Source organism: Myxine glutinosa, chromosome 11 (genome assembly GCF_964187855.1).
Source record: "Myxine glutinosa chromosome 11, kmMyxGlut1.1, whole genome shotgun sequence".
Taxonomy (NCBI): Eukaryota; Metazoa; Chordata; class Myxini; order Myxiniformes; family Myxinidae; genus Myxine; species Myxine glutinosa.
Window position 1 is genome coordinate 14,865,385 of NC_136271.1, and position 13,734 is coordinate 14,879,118.

A 13,734-nucleotide genomic window follows, 5' to 3' on the forward strand; every position below is an offset into this window, starting at 1 on the left:
TGGAGAGAATTGTTGAGAAAGTAGATGGGAGGTGTTTCCAGAAGGTCTTTTTGGAGAGACATAGTGAGAGAGTGAGATTTGTCAGGATTGAAAGACATGTTCCACTTGTTTGACCAGTTTGTGATTTTGTCCAGGTCTGCAGAGAGTGAAGAGGCTGCAGACTGCCGATCTGAGAGTTGAGATATGGAGCGGCAGAGAGTGGAGTCATCAGCAAAGAGATAGAGAGGATTTTCCAGAGAGTCGGAGAGATCATTGATGAAGACCAGAAAAAGCACAGGGCCCAGAACACTGCCTTGGGGAACTCCAGCCTGAACAGGAAGGGGAGATGAGAGAAATCCATTCAGGGCCACACGTTGACTGTGACCAGAGAGGAAGTCCGCCAGCCATGCATGGAGATTTCCATGGATACCAAAGGAGGAGAGTTTGGTGAGCAGAGCAGGGTGCCAGACCGTATCGAAGGCACGTGATATGTCAAGGGAGACAGCTCTGATTTCTTGTTTGGCATTGAGGACCTCCATCCATTGTTGAGATAGCAGAAGCAGCATGTCCAGAGTAGAATGACCTTGTCTGAATCCAAATTGATGATCCGAGATCAAACCATTGGAGAAGAGGAAGGATTTGATGTCAGAAACGATAGTGGATTCCATGACCTTGCTGATTATTCGGAGCAGGCTGATTGGTCTGTAGTTGCAAGGATTTGTTTTTGCACATTTTTTGTGTAAAGCGGTAATGTTGGCTGATTTGCAAGCAGATGGCAGATGACCTTGAGCAGAAGAGAGGGTGAAGAGAACAGAGAGAGTGTGAGATAGAGCGGCAGAGCAGGATTTTAGGACTCATGGGCTGATGTCGCCTGGTCCAGTTGCAGAATCAGAGTCGAGGTTTGATGAAAACTTATCCAGCTTGTCAGGAGAGAAGGACACAGAGTCCTGGAGCAGCTGGGTTCGACTGGGTACGGTGTGTACAGAGATAGATGGGTTTGGGACACAAGATTTTGAGGCAAACACAGAGTTGAGGCCTTCGGCTTTGTCACGTGCGGTGTCAACTGTGTAGCCGTTTGAGGTATGGGAGGGGATGGAAGGGGAACAAACACCAGACACAGATTTGACCAGATGCCACCAGGATTTGGAGGAGGGAGACAGGTTTGAGAGTTCAGTCTTGAGAGTAGTGAGATTGTTTCCTGGCTCTCCTGAGGGTAGACACACACTTGTTCCGAGCTTTGTGAAAGGAACTGAGATTGCCTTCCATTGGATTAGCCCTCCATGAAGTGAAGGCAAGTTGATTCATGGCAACTGCCTCACCACAAGATTCCGTGTTCCGTGGACGGGAGGAAGGGTACGACAACTGAAGACGATATGCGATAAATCCTTGCATGAGAGAGAGCAGTTTACTTTGGAAGCATTCCCAGGAAGAGTTGATATCAGAGGCCGTAGAGAGGGGAGACCAGTCCAGTTGATTGATAGCTGCTTGCAGACCGTGCCAGTCAGCCTGAGTGAAATGCCAGACTCGTCGGCGTTGAGGAGGCTCTCTGAGAATGGCCAGAGAGACGTCTACTTTAACAAGTACATGTGAGAGCATAAATTTGTTGTTTGAAATTTTGTGAGTGAGTGCATAAATTCTCATAATTCTTCCAGGCAAATGTGAGTGCATAAATTTGTTGACATCTGGGGGTTTGTTTTTGTTGGGCTTTAGCATAGTTTATTTTTTTGGAGGGGGGACAACGTTGTTGGATGTTTTTGGCGTTATTGGGGAGGGTGGGGTTATTTCGGATGGCTTGTTGTGGTTATTTGGAGGTGTTGTTGGATGTTTTTCAGCGTTATTTGGGGAGGGATTGTTGTGGTTATTTTTGGGGTTATTTCAGGGGTTGTTGCAGTTTTTTGAGTTATTTGTGAGGTTCTTGGGGAGTTTTCCAGGGTTATTTGGGGATTTTGTTGAGGTGTTTTGAGGTTATTTTGAGGACATTTTTGGAGGTTTGGGTGTTGTCTGCAGCATTGTTGGAATTTTTTGTGGTTATTTAGGGTGACTTGTTGGGGTTAGTTGGGGGCGTTATTGGAGTTTCTGTTGAATATTTCGATTTTTTCACAATTCAGTGCCCTAGGTGGTATCATGTCCAAAATGTACAGATCAAAGTGTTTGGTTTAACCTTTTTCCATGGCTGTGGTTTCTAGGTTATGCCAGGGGCATGTGCCAACATGTCGTGATACCATTCCAACATCTTATGGTGGCTCTTGTCAATCATGGAGCCGCAAGTTGGAGCAAATCAGAATGCTCAAAACCTGTAAAAATCACTGCTCACGACCCGTAGGAATCGTTGGAGCTTTTACCTTTCACACATCCCCCTCCTCCCCCTCCCCCAACCCCCTCCCCTCCCATAATATTTTGTAGCAATATGGTTAGAAGTCGGGTCAAAATCACAACTTGTATATATCTCATATTTTGAAAGTTTTAAACAAAATATAAAGTTGTTTCAATCCCCATTTGGTCCATTCTGATTTTCGTGTCTTTCTCAGTGATTTTCTTAACCTCGACACCTCACGACGTCCGTTGCACTAAGTTGCAATCTGAAGTGTAAACCAATGGAGCCAGCAGGGAGCGTCCGTGAAGCGCATTGCCGAGAGGAGCCGATTCTGAGAGATCGAGTGTATTACTATTGGGCTCCTCTTTGGGATGGATTGTTGGGCTCCTCTTCGGGATGGATTGTTGTGCTCCTCTTCGGGATGGATTGTTGGGCTCCTCTTTGGGATGGATTGTTGGGCTCCTCTTTGGGATGGTTTGTTGTGCTCCTCTTTGGGATGGATTGTTGGGCTCCTCTTCGGGATGGATTGTTGGGCTCCTCTTTGGGATGGATTGTTGGGTCCTCTTCGGGATGGATTGTTGGGCTCCTCTTTGGGATCGTTTGTTGTGCTCCTCTCCGGGATGGATCGTTGGGCTCCTCTTTGGGATGGTTTGTTGGGCTCCTCTTTGGGATGGTTTGTTGGGCTCCTCTTTGGGATGAATTGTTGGGCTCCTTTTTGGGATGGATTGTTGGGTCTTCTTTGGGATGGATTGTTGGGTCCTCTTTGGGATGGATTGTTGGGCTCCTCTATGGGATGGATTGTTGGGCTCCTCTTTGGGATGGATTGTTGGGCTCCTCTTTGGGATGGATTGTTGGGTCCTCTTTGGGATGGATTGTTGGGCTCCTCTTTGGGATGGATTGTTGGGTCTTCTTTGGGATGGATTGTTGGATCTTCTTTGGGATGGATTGTTGGGCTCCTCTTCGGGATGGCTCAGTGGGATGCTCTTTGGGACGGCTCGGTGACGTGCTCTTTGGGACGGCTCAGTGGGATGCTCTTTGGGACGGCTCGTTGACGTGCTCTTTGGAACGGCTCAGTAGGGTGCTCTTTGGGATGGCTCAGTAGGGTGCTCTTTGGGACGGCTCGTTGACGTGCTCTTTGGGACGGCTCGGTGACGTGCTCTTTGGGACGGCTCGGTGACGTGCTCTTTGGGACGGCTCAGTAGGGTGCTCTTTGGGACGGCTCAGTGAGATGCTCTTTGGGACGGCTCGTTGACGTGCTCTTTGGGACGGCTCAGTAGGGTGCTCTTTGGGATGGCTCAGTAGGGTGCTCTTTGGGATGGCTCAGTAGGGTGCTCTTTGGGACGGCTCGTTGACTTGGCCCAAATGTACGGGTCGCATGTTCGTGTATGTGAGGCTGAAAATATTTTGAACACACAACACCCCCTCGTAAGGATTGAACAGTTAACTCTGGCTATATATATAATAACCATATGTGGAAACGGGCTCACGAATCGGACTTGATGAACAATGAACAGAGTTTCGTGTCTGATACTGAACTGATATCTGTTACTGAACCACGAAATGACGGTTTTCTTATCTTTGCAGCTCCGTTAATTAATTATTTATTTGTATGCAGCCTGTGCCTGATTGGCTACATCATTTTTATGGGAGCGCGCCTGTACCGCTGATGCAGTGCCCCCTTACCATGAGCTAAAGCTGGTACTCATGATTCTGCCAACCTCGGGTGGATGACATGCTGAGTCGACCCGCCTGGTGTTAATTCAACAGCACCACAGGGGCTTCAAGTCAAGACCACTCAATGTCAATAAACCATTTTCCAAAGGCGTGCATTAGATGGGCGGAGCCATGCATTTGCCCCGCCTATGTTCGCAATGGCTCCGCCCTGAAGTTGTGTGCACGCGAACGGCAACACGGCGGCACGGAGCAGCTCCTGGAAGTGCAGGATTCGGACTGAAGGCGCGGAGGAGTCAGGGTGGAGGAGACCAGGACTTCAGGAGTGCCGGAGGCGAGTGTGGGGCTGGAGAGAAAGCAGGAGAGGCGCGCTCTTTGCTTCTCCAGACCATGGCTCTTTGGATCCTGTGCTCTTCCTCTTGTCCCTCTCCTCCGCGCCTCTTGCTGTGGTTCTTGCTTCTCGGCTTGCCCGTGCTGCGATGGAGCAGTGCAGAAAGCCTCTTGGGTTTCGTGTTTCCAGACGTGGAGCAAGGTTGGCGCGAAACGCGTTTACCTCAGTTTGTGAGGTTTTGTACTGATTTCAAAACAATGTGTTAATATGAACATCATTTATAATTATATGTACAATGTTCGTCCCGATATCTCCGTATTCGATTCTGAGGAAAATCTTCTTCTTTTGATATCCAGTATGTTGTTTTGTTCGTGTTTATTTAATTAAATGTTGATGAGTGAGAGAAAAAAAACTTTTTTTCCCCCCAAATTGATCAATTAAGTTTTGCGAGTGAAACTTCCTCACTGCGTGCTCACGGGAAACCACGCTGGTTACCTGGGTTACCTGTGGAAGATCACCGTCTGCCCTGGGTTACCTCAAGGGAACTCACTGCATGCGTTGAGGGGCTTGCTGGGTTCCTTGAGGGAGCTATTATGCCCTGGGGGAGCCTGCTGGGTTACCTCAAGGGAACTCACTGCGTGCGTTGAGGGGCTTACTGGGTTCCTTGAGGGAGCTATTATGCCCTGGGGGAGCCTGCTGGGTTACCTCAAGGGAACTCACTGAGTGTGTTGAGGGGCTTGCTGGGTTCCTTGAGGGAGCTATTATGCCCTGGGGGAGCCTGCTGGGTTACCTCAAGGGAACTCACTGAGTGTGTTGAGGGGCTTGCTGGGTTCCTTGAGGGAGCTATTATGCCCTGGGGGAGCCTGCTGGGTTACCTCAAGGGAACTCACTGTGTGCGTTGAGGGGCTTGCTGGGTTCCTTGAGGGAGCTATTATGCCCTGGGGGAGCCTGCTGGGTTACCTCAAGGGAACTCACTGAGTGTTGAGGGGCTTGCTGGGTTCCTTGAGGGAGCTATTATGCCCTGGGGGAGCCTGCTGGGTTACCTCAAGGGAACTCACTGCGTGCGTTGAGGGGCTTGCTGGGTTCCTTGAGGGAGCTATTATGCCCTGGGGGAGCCTGCTAGGTTACCTCAAGGGAACTTTCGACGTGTTCTTGGAGGGTTTATTGCCTTACTCAAGGATGCTTTGCGGAGCTCTCTGGGTGCCCTGAGAGAGCTCGCTGTTTGCCCTGGAGGAGCTTACTGGGTTACCTCAAGGTAACTTTCTACATATGCTGTTGGAGCTTACTGGGCTCCTCGATGGAGATATCTTGCCTGAGGAAAGCTTGCTGGAATTCTCAGTGGAGCTATCCCTGCCCTGGGGGAGCTTACCGGGTTCCTCGAGGGAACTCGCTTTGTGCCCTGGGGGAGCTCGCTGTGTGTCCTGAGGAAGCTTTCTGGGTTATCAAGGGAACTCGCTGTGCTCCATGGGGGAGCTTACCGGGTTCCTCGAGGGAACTCGCTTTGTGCCCTGGGGGAGCTCAGTGTGCCCTGAGGGAGCTTTCTGGGTTATCAAGGGAACTCGCTTTGTGCCCTGGGGGAGCTCACTGTGTGTCCTGAGGAAGCTTTCTGGGTTATCGAGGGAACTCGCTGTGCTCCATTGGGGAGCTTACCGGGTTCCTCGAGGGAACTCGCTTTGTGCCCTGGGGGAGCTCACTGTGTGCCCTGAGGGAGCTTTCTGGGTTTATCAAGGGAACTCGCTGTGCTCCATGGGGGAGCTTACCGGGTTCCTCAAGGGAACTCGCTTTGTGCCCTGGGGGAGCTCACTGTGTGTCCTGAGGGAGCTTTCTGGGTTTATCAAGGGAACTTGCTTTGTGCCCTGGGGGAGCTCACTGTGTGTCCTGAGGGAGCTTTCTGGGTTATCAAGGGAACTCGCTTTGTGCCCTGAGGGAGCTTTCTGGGTTTATCAAGGGAACTCGCTGTGCTCCATTGGGGAGCTTACCGGGTTCCTCAAGGGAACTCGCTTTGTGCCCTGGGGGAGCTCACTGTGTGCCCTGAGGGAGCTTTCTGGGTTTATCAAGGGAACTCGCTGTGCTCCATGGGGGAGCTTACCGGGTTCCTCAAGGGAACTCACTTTGTGCTCTGGGGGAGCTCACTGTGTGTCCTGAGGGGGCTTTCTGGGTTTATCAAGGGAACTCGCTTTGTGCCCTAAGGGATCTTATTGGGTTCCTCGAGGGAACTCGCTTTGTGCTCTGGAGGAGCTTGCTGGGTTCCTCAAGGAACCTTGCTGTGTGCCCAGAGGGAGCTTACTGGGTTCCTCAAGGGAATTCGCTTTGTGCTCTGGGGGAGCTTGCTGGGTTCCTCAAGGAACCTTGCTGTGTGCCCAGAGGGAGCTTACTGGGTTCCTCGAGGGAACTCGCTTTGTGCTCTGGGGGAGCTTGCTGGGTTCCTCAAGGAACCTTGCTGTGTGCCCAGAGGGAGCTTACTGGGTTCCTCAAGGGAATTCGCTTTGTGCTCTGGGGGAGCTTGCTGGGTTCCTCAAGGAACCTTGCTGTGTGCCCAGAGGGAGCTTACTGGGTTCCTCGAGGGAACTCGCTTTGTGCTCTGGGGGAGCTTGCTGGGTTCCTCAAGGAACCTTGCTGTGTGCCCGGCAGGAAAGCGTACGGCGCATGGTCCCAAGCGCTTTGATCGGACGCGGAACAAATGGGCGGCTTTGCGTGCGCTCTAGATGGGAGTTGAGAATCGCAGTATGGAAAAAAACCATTATCTTTCTTCACGTGCAGAGAATGATCAGGTGAGGTGAGTAAAACAGGGTGTTCAGTGGGAAGGGGTAAAAAGAGAAGGTAGAATGGATGACAGAACATATCGGTGATTTTCTGTTCAACGCTCGTGAATACATCAAATTAGAGCTCCAAGGAGAATTTATAATAAATTATTTACAAAACTGATTCACACTGTGCTCGCATATGTCAAATAAAGCAGAGTATTGGCCTGTTTTCGAAATAATGATGTGACGTACATCCGTTTCCAATGACATTTTCATTGACAAAATCTCTTGATGATTAAAAGTTTACATTTGGCCTTTCTTATCAACAAAAGACTTTAGCTCCAACTTTTTACTCCATATAAATAATTAATGCAGCCTGCAAAAGGAGTTTTAAAACGTTTACATCAAATACTTCGTTATTGGGAGAGGTACTTGGTCATCCTCAAGTTGAGCGAGTGTCGTGTAATGGTATTGACCAATAGGATACGTTGCTTGCATACATTTATGGGTTATCAAGAAATTCTCAGCCTGACATGAAAAATAAACTTTCCCTATTATGTCTTTTTAAAGCAATCAAAAAACTCGTACCCGAGTGATCTCCGTTGTTTTCTTTTTGGACCGTAGACCCCTTAGATCACGGATAGATCTCTTCGGCCTAACCCTTCCCTTTAGAAGGTGCACCAGCAGGTCTTTTCCTAAGTCCATGAAATAACTCTTCTACCCTTCTACCCCCATTAATTCACCCCAAATGCACTTTTTTTTCTTTTTTTTTAATACCGACTTTTTTTCTTTCCTGGAAGTTCCAGCAGTGTCCATGTGTTTTATACTTCCCCACCTCCCTGCCTTCCCATGCCTCCTCCCTCCAAGCCCTCTCCCTCCCACAGATCTCCCGTTGTCCCTGTTCTCTGCTGTTGTGCTTGTGTGCTTCCCTCTCCCCATCTTGTCTCCCGCTCCCTTTTTTGTATGTTTTTCGTGTCGGTTTTTTTTTGTGATCAATGTTAGCTCTTACATGAGCCTCGATCTTGTATACAAGCCCCCCCCCCCAAACCCCCCCCACCCCCCACCCCCAAAAAAACAAACAAAAAAACAAACCTCAATAATCATGGTAGAAGTTGTATCTCTAAGTCCTTTTGAGAACAGATAAACGGCCAATGGACTTGAGATTCGCACCACAGTCTTTTTCCTCACGACTGCCTCGTGTCTTAAATGTTCATTTACTTAGTGGATGAAACTAAAATGTCGGTAGTTTTAGATCACGTTCCAGCAGCTGCTTTATTGTGATTTCGCAACCTTCCAATGATATCAAAGCAATGCATGATTGAGTAATGATCAACTCATATTAACTCGATGGTATTCATGGAATACTTACCCTGCGCAGTCAACTTGTTGCGAGCCAACTCTTCTGTTTTTGAACATTTTTTTTTCTTTGATCCAATATGGCTGTCAGACCACGTGAGCGATGACGTCATAAATTTTTATTCTCTAACATAATTGTTGCATGGATCACGCTTGACACGTTTCAAACTGATCAGACTAAGCGTTGTCCCTGTCGAATTATGTCGTCATAATTATGGCACCAATGACGTCATCCTTAACAACACCTATTCCCCATATGGAGTTATTTACAATGAGCCATGTTTCAATTTTTTCCATGCAGTGGTTTTGGAGATGTAGTGGTGCAACATTTTTCGGTTTTTCCAAGATGGCGCCTGTACCACATGACCTATAACGTCATGATTATCAATAAAATATCCTCAAGGAGGAGGAGGTCCTATGGTGAAAATTTCGTGTCCATCAGACCAACAGTTGCTGAAAAAAATTAATAATCGGATGGATGTGTTGTATTTGTCGAATAATGATGTCATAACGAAGGCACCGATGACATCATCATTAACATATCTTATTCCCCATGGGGAGTCGGTCACAATGAGCCAGGTCTCAATTTTTTCCATGGAGTGGTTTCAGAGATATAGAGGTGCGAAGTTTTTCCAAGATGGCGCCTGTACCACGTGCCCTATGACGTCATACCAATAATTAAAATAGTCTACAGGAGGAGGAGCTCCTATGGTGAAAACTTCATGTCAATCGGACCAACGGTTGCTGAGAAATTGAATTTTTTAAATGCAGACCCGGCACACGTACTCAGCTGAATGCTTAACCCCACTTGTCGCTTCGCGAGCACAGGGTAAACATCCAATATGGAAGGCATTGCTTACGTCAGTCTGACAAAGAGATGTTCTTATCTAAAACTAAAATCCAACCGTTTATTGGAGTTATTTCATAAAGAATCGATACTTTTTTTTTTGTAGGTCACTTTGTGCGCTCCCATTTGGTGCACGAGCTCACCTTCCCAACGAGAGTGGACACGATGGGTCACCTGCTCTCGCTGAACCTGCAGCACGTGGCAGACAAACGGTCGAGCCGCCAATTACGCCGACGTGACGCGGACCCATTGCACTCCGAGAAGCTGCACTACAACCTCACTTTGGGTTCGGGACATCTTGCGCTTCATCTGGTAGAGCACCGGGCTCTACGTGCGCCGAGCTACGTCTTGGAGAGGCGGCGAGGAAGTCTATTACGCTCTGTCCTGTCACCAGGTACCTTCAAACATTGTCATTTTACAGGAAGAGCAGAGCTACAAGGTCAGGCTGAAGGGCACGGCACGGCGGCCATCAGTGCCTGCGATGGTTTGGTGAGGCATCGCACATCAAGGACCGCACTTTTCCTCAATTTATGTTCCTCAATGTCATTCCACGTCTTTCAGATGTCGCTAAATCTTCTCTTTTTAGTTTCTTCCACTCTTCAATCATTGAACTCTTCATCTATCTTATACCTGTTATGCCTCTTTAACTAGATGTCATGAACACATTTACCTTTTCATGAATAAGTCTGATTTTCACAACTGTTGGTGAAACACTTTCTGTCCATCATGTCTAACTTCAAAAAGTCTCATGTGGCATTTCATCATCATAAATAACATACATGTAGAATGTAGATGGATCCATGCTGCTGTTGTCAATACTTTTTCGTGGAAGGAAATAGCATGTGTGGTTTGCCATTGCCTTCCCATCTGTAGTCATCTATCTATAATTCCAGTAATCTCTGTGTGTATGTTTGTATGTTTGTATGTTTGTATGTTTGTCTGTGACCGCTGTTTCTCGACAACCACGGGTCCGATATACTTGAAACTTGCCAGGTATATTGCTGGGGACCTGAGGATGTGCCTTTTCAAGGTTTCATATTAATCGGACAAGTAGTTACCGAGCTATGGCGATTTCTTTACAAAACTCCGCAAGCCGTTCGCTTTGGACCAAACCATTTCATGTAAATAGAGGGGGGGGATATAATTTTAGATATATATATAGTACGGGCATGCCCTAGTGGTTGGAATTTGGCCAATATAGTATATACAATACGAGCCTGGTGTTGGCTTAGCGGTTAGGGTGCCGGCTTGGGATCCTAGGATCCTGGGTTAGAATCCCGGTTGATCTCTGAATTAACACCAGGGGGGTTGACTCAGCCTGTCATCCTTCCGAGGTCGGCAAATTGAGTACCAGTTCACTGGTAATTCCCTGCGTGTCACAAGAGGCGACCAACAGGATTGGCGGCAGGAAGGGCATCCGGCCATAAAACATTGCTTCAAAAAGGGGACCAGGGTGCCCGAAAAAGGTGGGGAAAAATGGCCTCTAAAGGTGGTTCTATACTATATACAATATGACCTGCGTGGGGATACCAGTTAGCAGTTAACATATAAATGAATGATCGTTTTGAGGCCATTTTCCCCCGCTAAAGCGGGGGTTAGCCTTGCGGGCCCCATGACAGTCATGGTTCCCTGTTTGAGGCAATGTTTTTATGGCCGGATGCCCTTCCTGACGCCAACCCTTGGTCACGCTCATTCGATGCGCAGCGATACGGTGTACCTATTCTAAATCGGGGTACACACCGGGATCAATCATCCCAGTGAGCTGGTACTCAATTTGCCGACCTCGGAAGGATGACAGGCTGAGTCAACCCCCCTGGTGTTAATTCAGCGATCGACCGGGATTCGAACCCAGGATCCTAGGATCCCAAGCCGGCACCCTAATCGCGAACCAACACCAGCCTTAACAAACAAATAACAAAACCAGTCAACAAATAATGTAAGTATTTAATTTTTTTTGACTTCAGGCATGGACAGCCGGTTCGTGAATGACTTGGATACAAAATGCAGTGAATGGCAAATGATGAACCAATAAATTCCACATTCCTGTGCCAGCTTCAGTCAAAAATGTCAGGCCATCGACAGCAGGGTCTCTACATTTTCATTCCAAACAGCATAATTTATCATTCCAATCACAAATTAATACTACTAGCAACGGTACCTGCCCTATGTGCGGGGCTTCAATTGGGAGGCCCAAATGAAAAGGCAAAATATCAGAAATTGAAGGCTTTTAAAATGTTAAACGATTTCTATAAACATCCGTTAAATCATATCACACGCAAATCATCAAAATCTAAACAGTATTTGTAGAATTTCAATAAAAGCCACATCACTGTTCATATCGGTAAATATAATTCCATCGTGTTTGGAAAAACTGGAAAATTGGAAAAATTGGAAAAACAATATAGCCTATTTTACCCCAGGGGGTCCCAGGATTACCCACCCAAAATTTCGTTGCGATCGGTTCAACCGTTTTTGCGGTACCTCGGAACAGACAGACACACATTTGGTGAATTGTCGTAATATATCACGTAAAATTGTCGTAAAATTGTCGTAATAATATGTCGTAATAATATCATATACTCGTATTAATATATCAAAATATAATGTGAAATCAAGATTGTATTGAGACGTCAAACCAGCGAATCGTCGTCATCTGTTCATTTCCGGATTCTGGAGCAAGGTCCGTGTCGATCGCATTTCAAAATCGTAATTGTATTGAGGAATTTCTGAAACCACCTACCCGCTGGGAACCCAAAACGTTCCACAGAAGGTTATTATATTTCCTTTTTGTAAAATATGCAACTGTCATGGTTACTAAACGCTGTCCCCCTGTCATGTGACCAGATCTTCAGCTATGATTGGTGGACGTTTATGGGGACATACGGACAGACAAACGCTGTTCTACACATCATTGCCCTATGGGCTACACCGTAAAAACCCAAATAGCGAACCATATTAACATTGACCGTTGATTTTAGACTCCGTTGGTATTGTACGTTACACTTTCTATTTAATTTTTTGGCAACTACATGGTAGTTGTGGGAAATGCTGTGCAATTTCTAGGATTCTAATGTACTTTAATTACAAGGTCGTTTCTCAAAGACTGGGAATGAAGTTAAAGTGTAAAAAGGGATTACGATCGGTGTTTGTAATAACAAAATGGAGGTTATGAAACAATATTTAGAAAGTCATTTTTGAACGTCATGATTGCAAACAAACTTGAGTTAAGAAGCCAAGCTTGACTTGCTTACTCGGCTAATTCTTGACATTAAAAAAAAAAAAAAAACCACCTTTAGAGGCCATTTTTCCCCGCAAAGCGGGGGTTGGCCTTTTTCGGGAACCGTGGTTGTTGTTTTTCGGTCCCCTATTTGAAGCAATGTTTTACGGCCGGATGCCCTTCCTGACGCCGACCCTTTTTGCCGCCTTTAACGACAAACAGGGAATTACCAGTGAACTGGTACTCAATTAGCCGACCTCGGAAGGATGACAGGCTGAGTCAACCCCCCTGGCGTTAATTCAGCGATCGACCGGGATTCGAACCCAGGATCCTTGGATCCTAAGCCGGCACCCTAGCCGCTAGCCCACCACCAGGGATGCGCAATGAAATTCTTGACATGTGCAATGAAATTCCTACTACAGGAAGAGATTTCACATTTAGGGTTAAAAATAAATTGTTGTTACTCCACACATGTGAAGTGAAAAGCGGGGTTAAACAATATTGGTTCACGTCTGTCTGTCCGTCCGTCCACAAACGTCAGTTTATTATCGAGGAACAACTTGATTTAAATGGAATGTTGTATTTTGAACACGAATCGGAAAACGAACCTGCAGTTTACCAGTACCTTGTCTGACAGTTAAACAAAATTGAAAATCATTCCAACCAGGAAACTTACTGTTTTTAAGGAAATTATAAAGGACACAAACAACAGCCACGAATAACTAATGTAACGTGTTAGATAAGGTGATGTAAAAAATGATACATCAACGGCGGTAAGCTTATGGAATTTGTTTTTCTGCAACCTTTAAAATCTTTATTTTATTTAAATTGAATTATATACTTCAACACCGTGGAACACAAAATCGCCTTTTTGTCACTTTCAAAACCCTTCCATTTAGCGTTACTTGAACAAAATATTATGCCGTTTTACGTTATCACTACCGATCAAATTTGCTGGTCGTAAACTCCACCTTTTGTATTATGTTTTTCCCCTCGTTATATTGTACACCGCTCCTTTCCTATTCCATCTCCAGGCACTGCATGATGTCATCTCCGGGCATGAAGGGGCCCGGCGATGACGCGCGCTGAAAGGGAGTACTCGGTTTTCAGTCTGGTTTCTCGTTTGTTTTCTTGCTTGCTTGTTTGTTTGTCCGGGCTATATCTCGGCCATCCTTTGAGCTAGGAAGCTGAAATTTGGGCACATGCTCTGGCAAAAACGTTATTTTTTGTTTGTTGATTAATCAATTACTTGATTAATTACTTAATTATTATTGA

The 13,734-nt window shown here is 46.6% G+C and overlaps 1 protein-coding gene across 3 annotated transcripts in view; it reads left to right on the forward strand.

Moving 5' to 3' along the window:
- The first annotated feature begins 4,183 nt into the window (after nucleotides 1–4,183).
- ADAMTS7 (ADAM metallopeptidase with thrombospondin type 1 motif 7) overlaps nucleotides 4,184–13,734 on the forward strand; it is a 130,128-nt gene continuing 120,577 nt past the window's right edge. For 2 of the 3 annotated variants that reach the window (XM_078786407.1, XM_068130199.2), the window contains exons 1-2: nucleotides 4,184–4,496; nucleotides 9,349–9,731. In XM_078786407.1, coding sequence (XP_078642533.1) covers nucleotides 4,355–4,496; nucleotides 9,349–9,731 — 525 coding nt within the window. In that variant the 5' untranslated portion in view covers nucleotides 4,184–4,354. Of the gene's footprint in view, nucleotides 4,497–7,008; nucleotides 7,067–9,348; nucleotides 9,732–13,734 lie in introns of those variants that run through there. The other variant, XM_078786408.1, reaches the window with a different exon arrangement.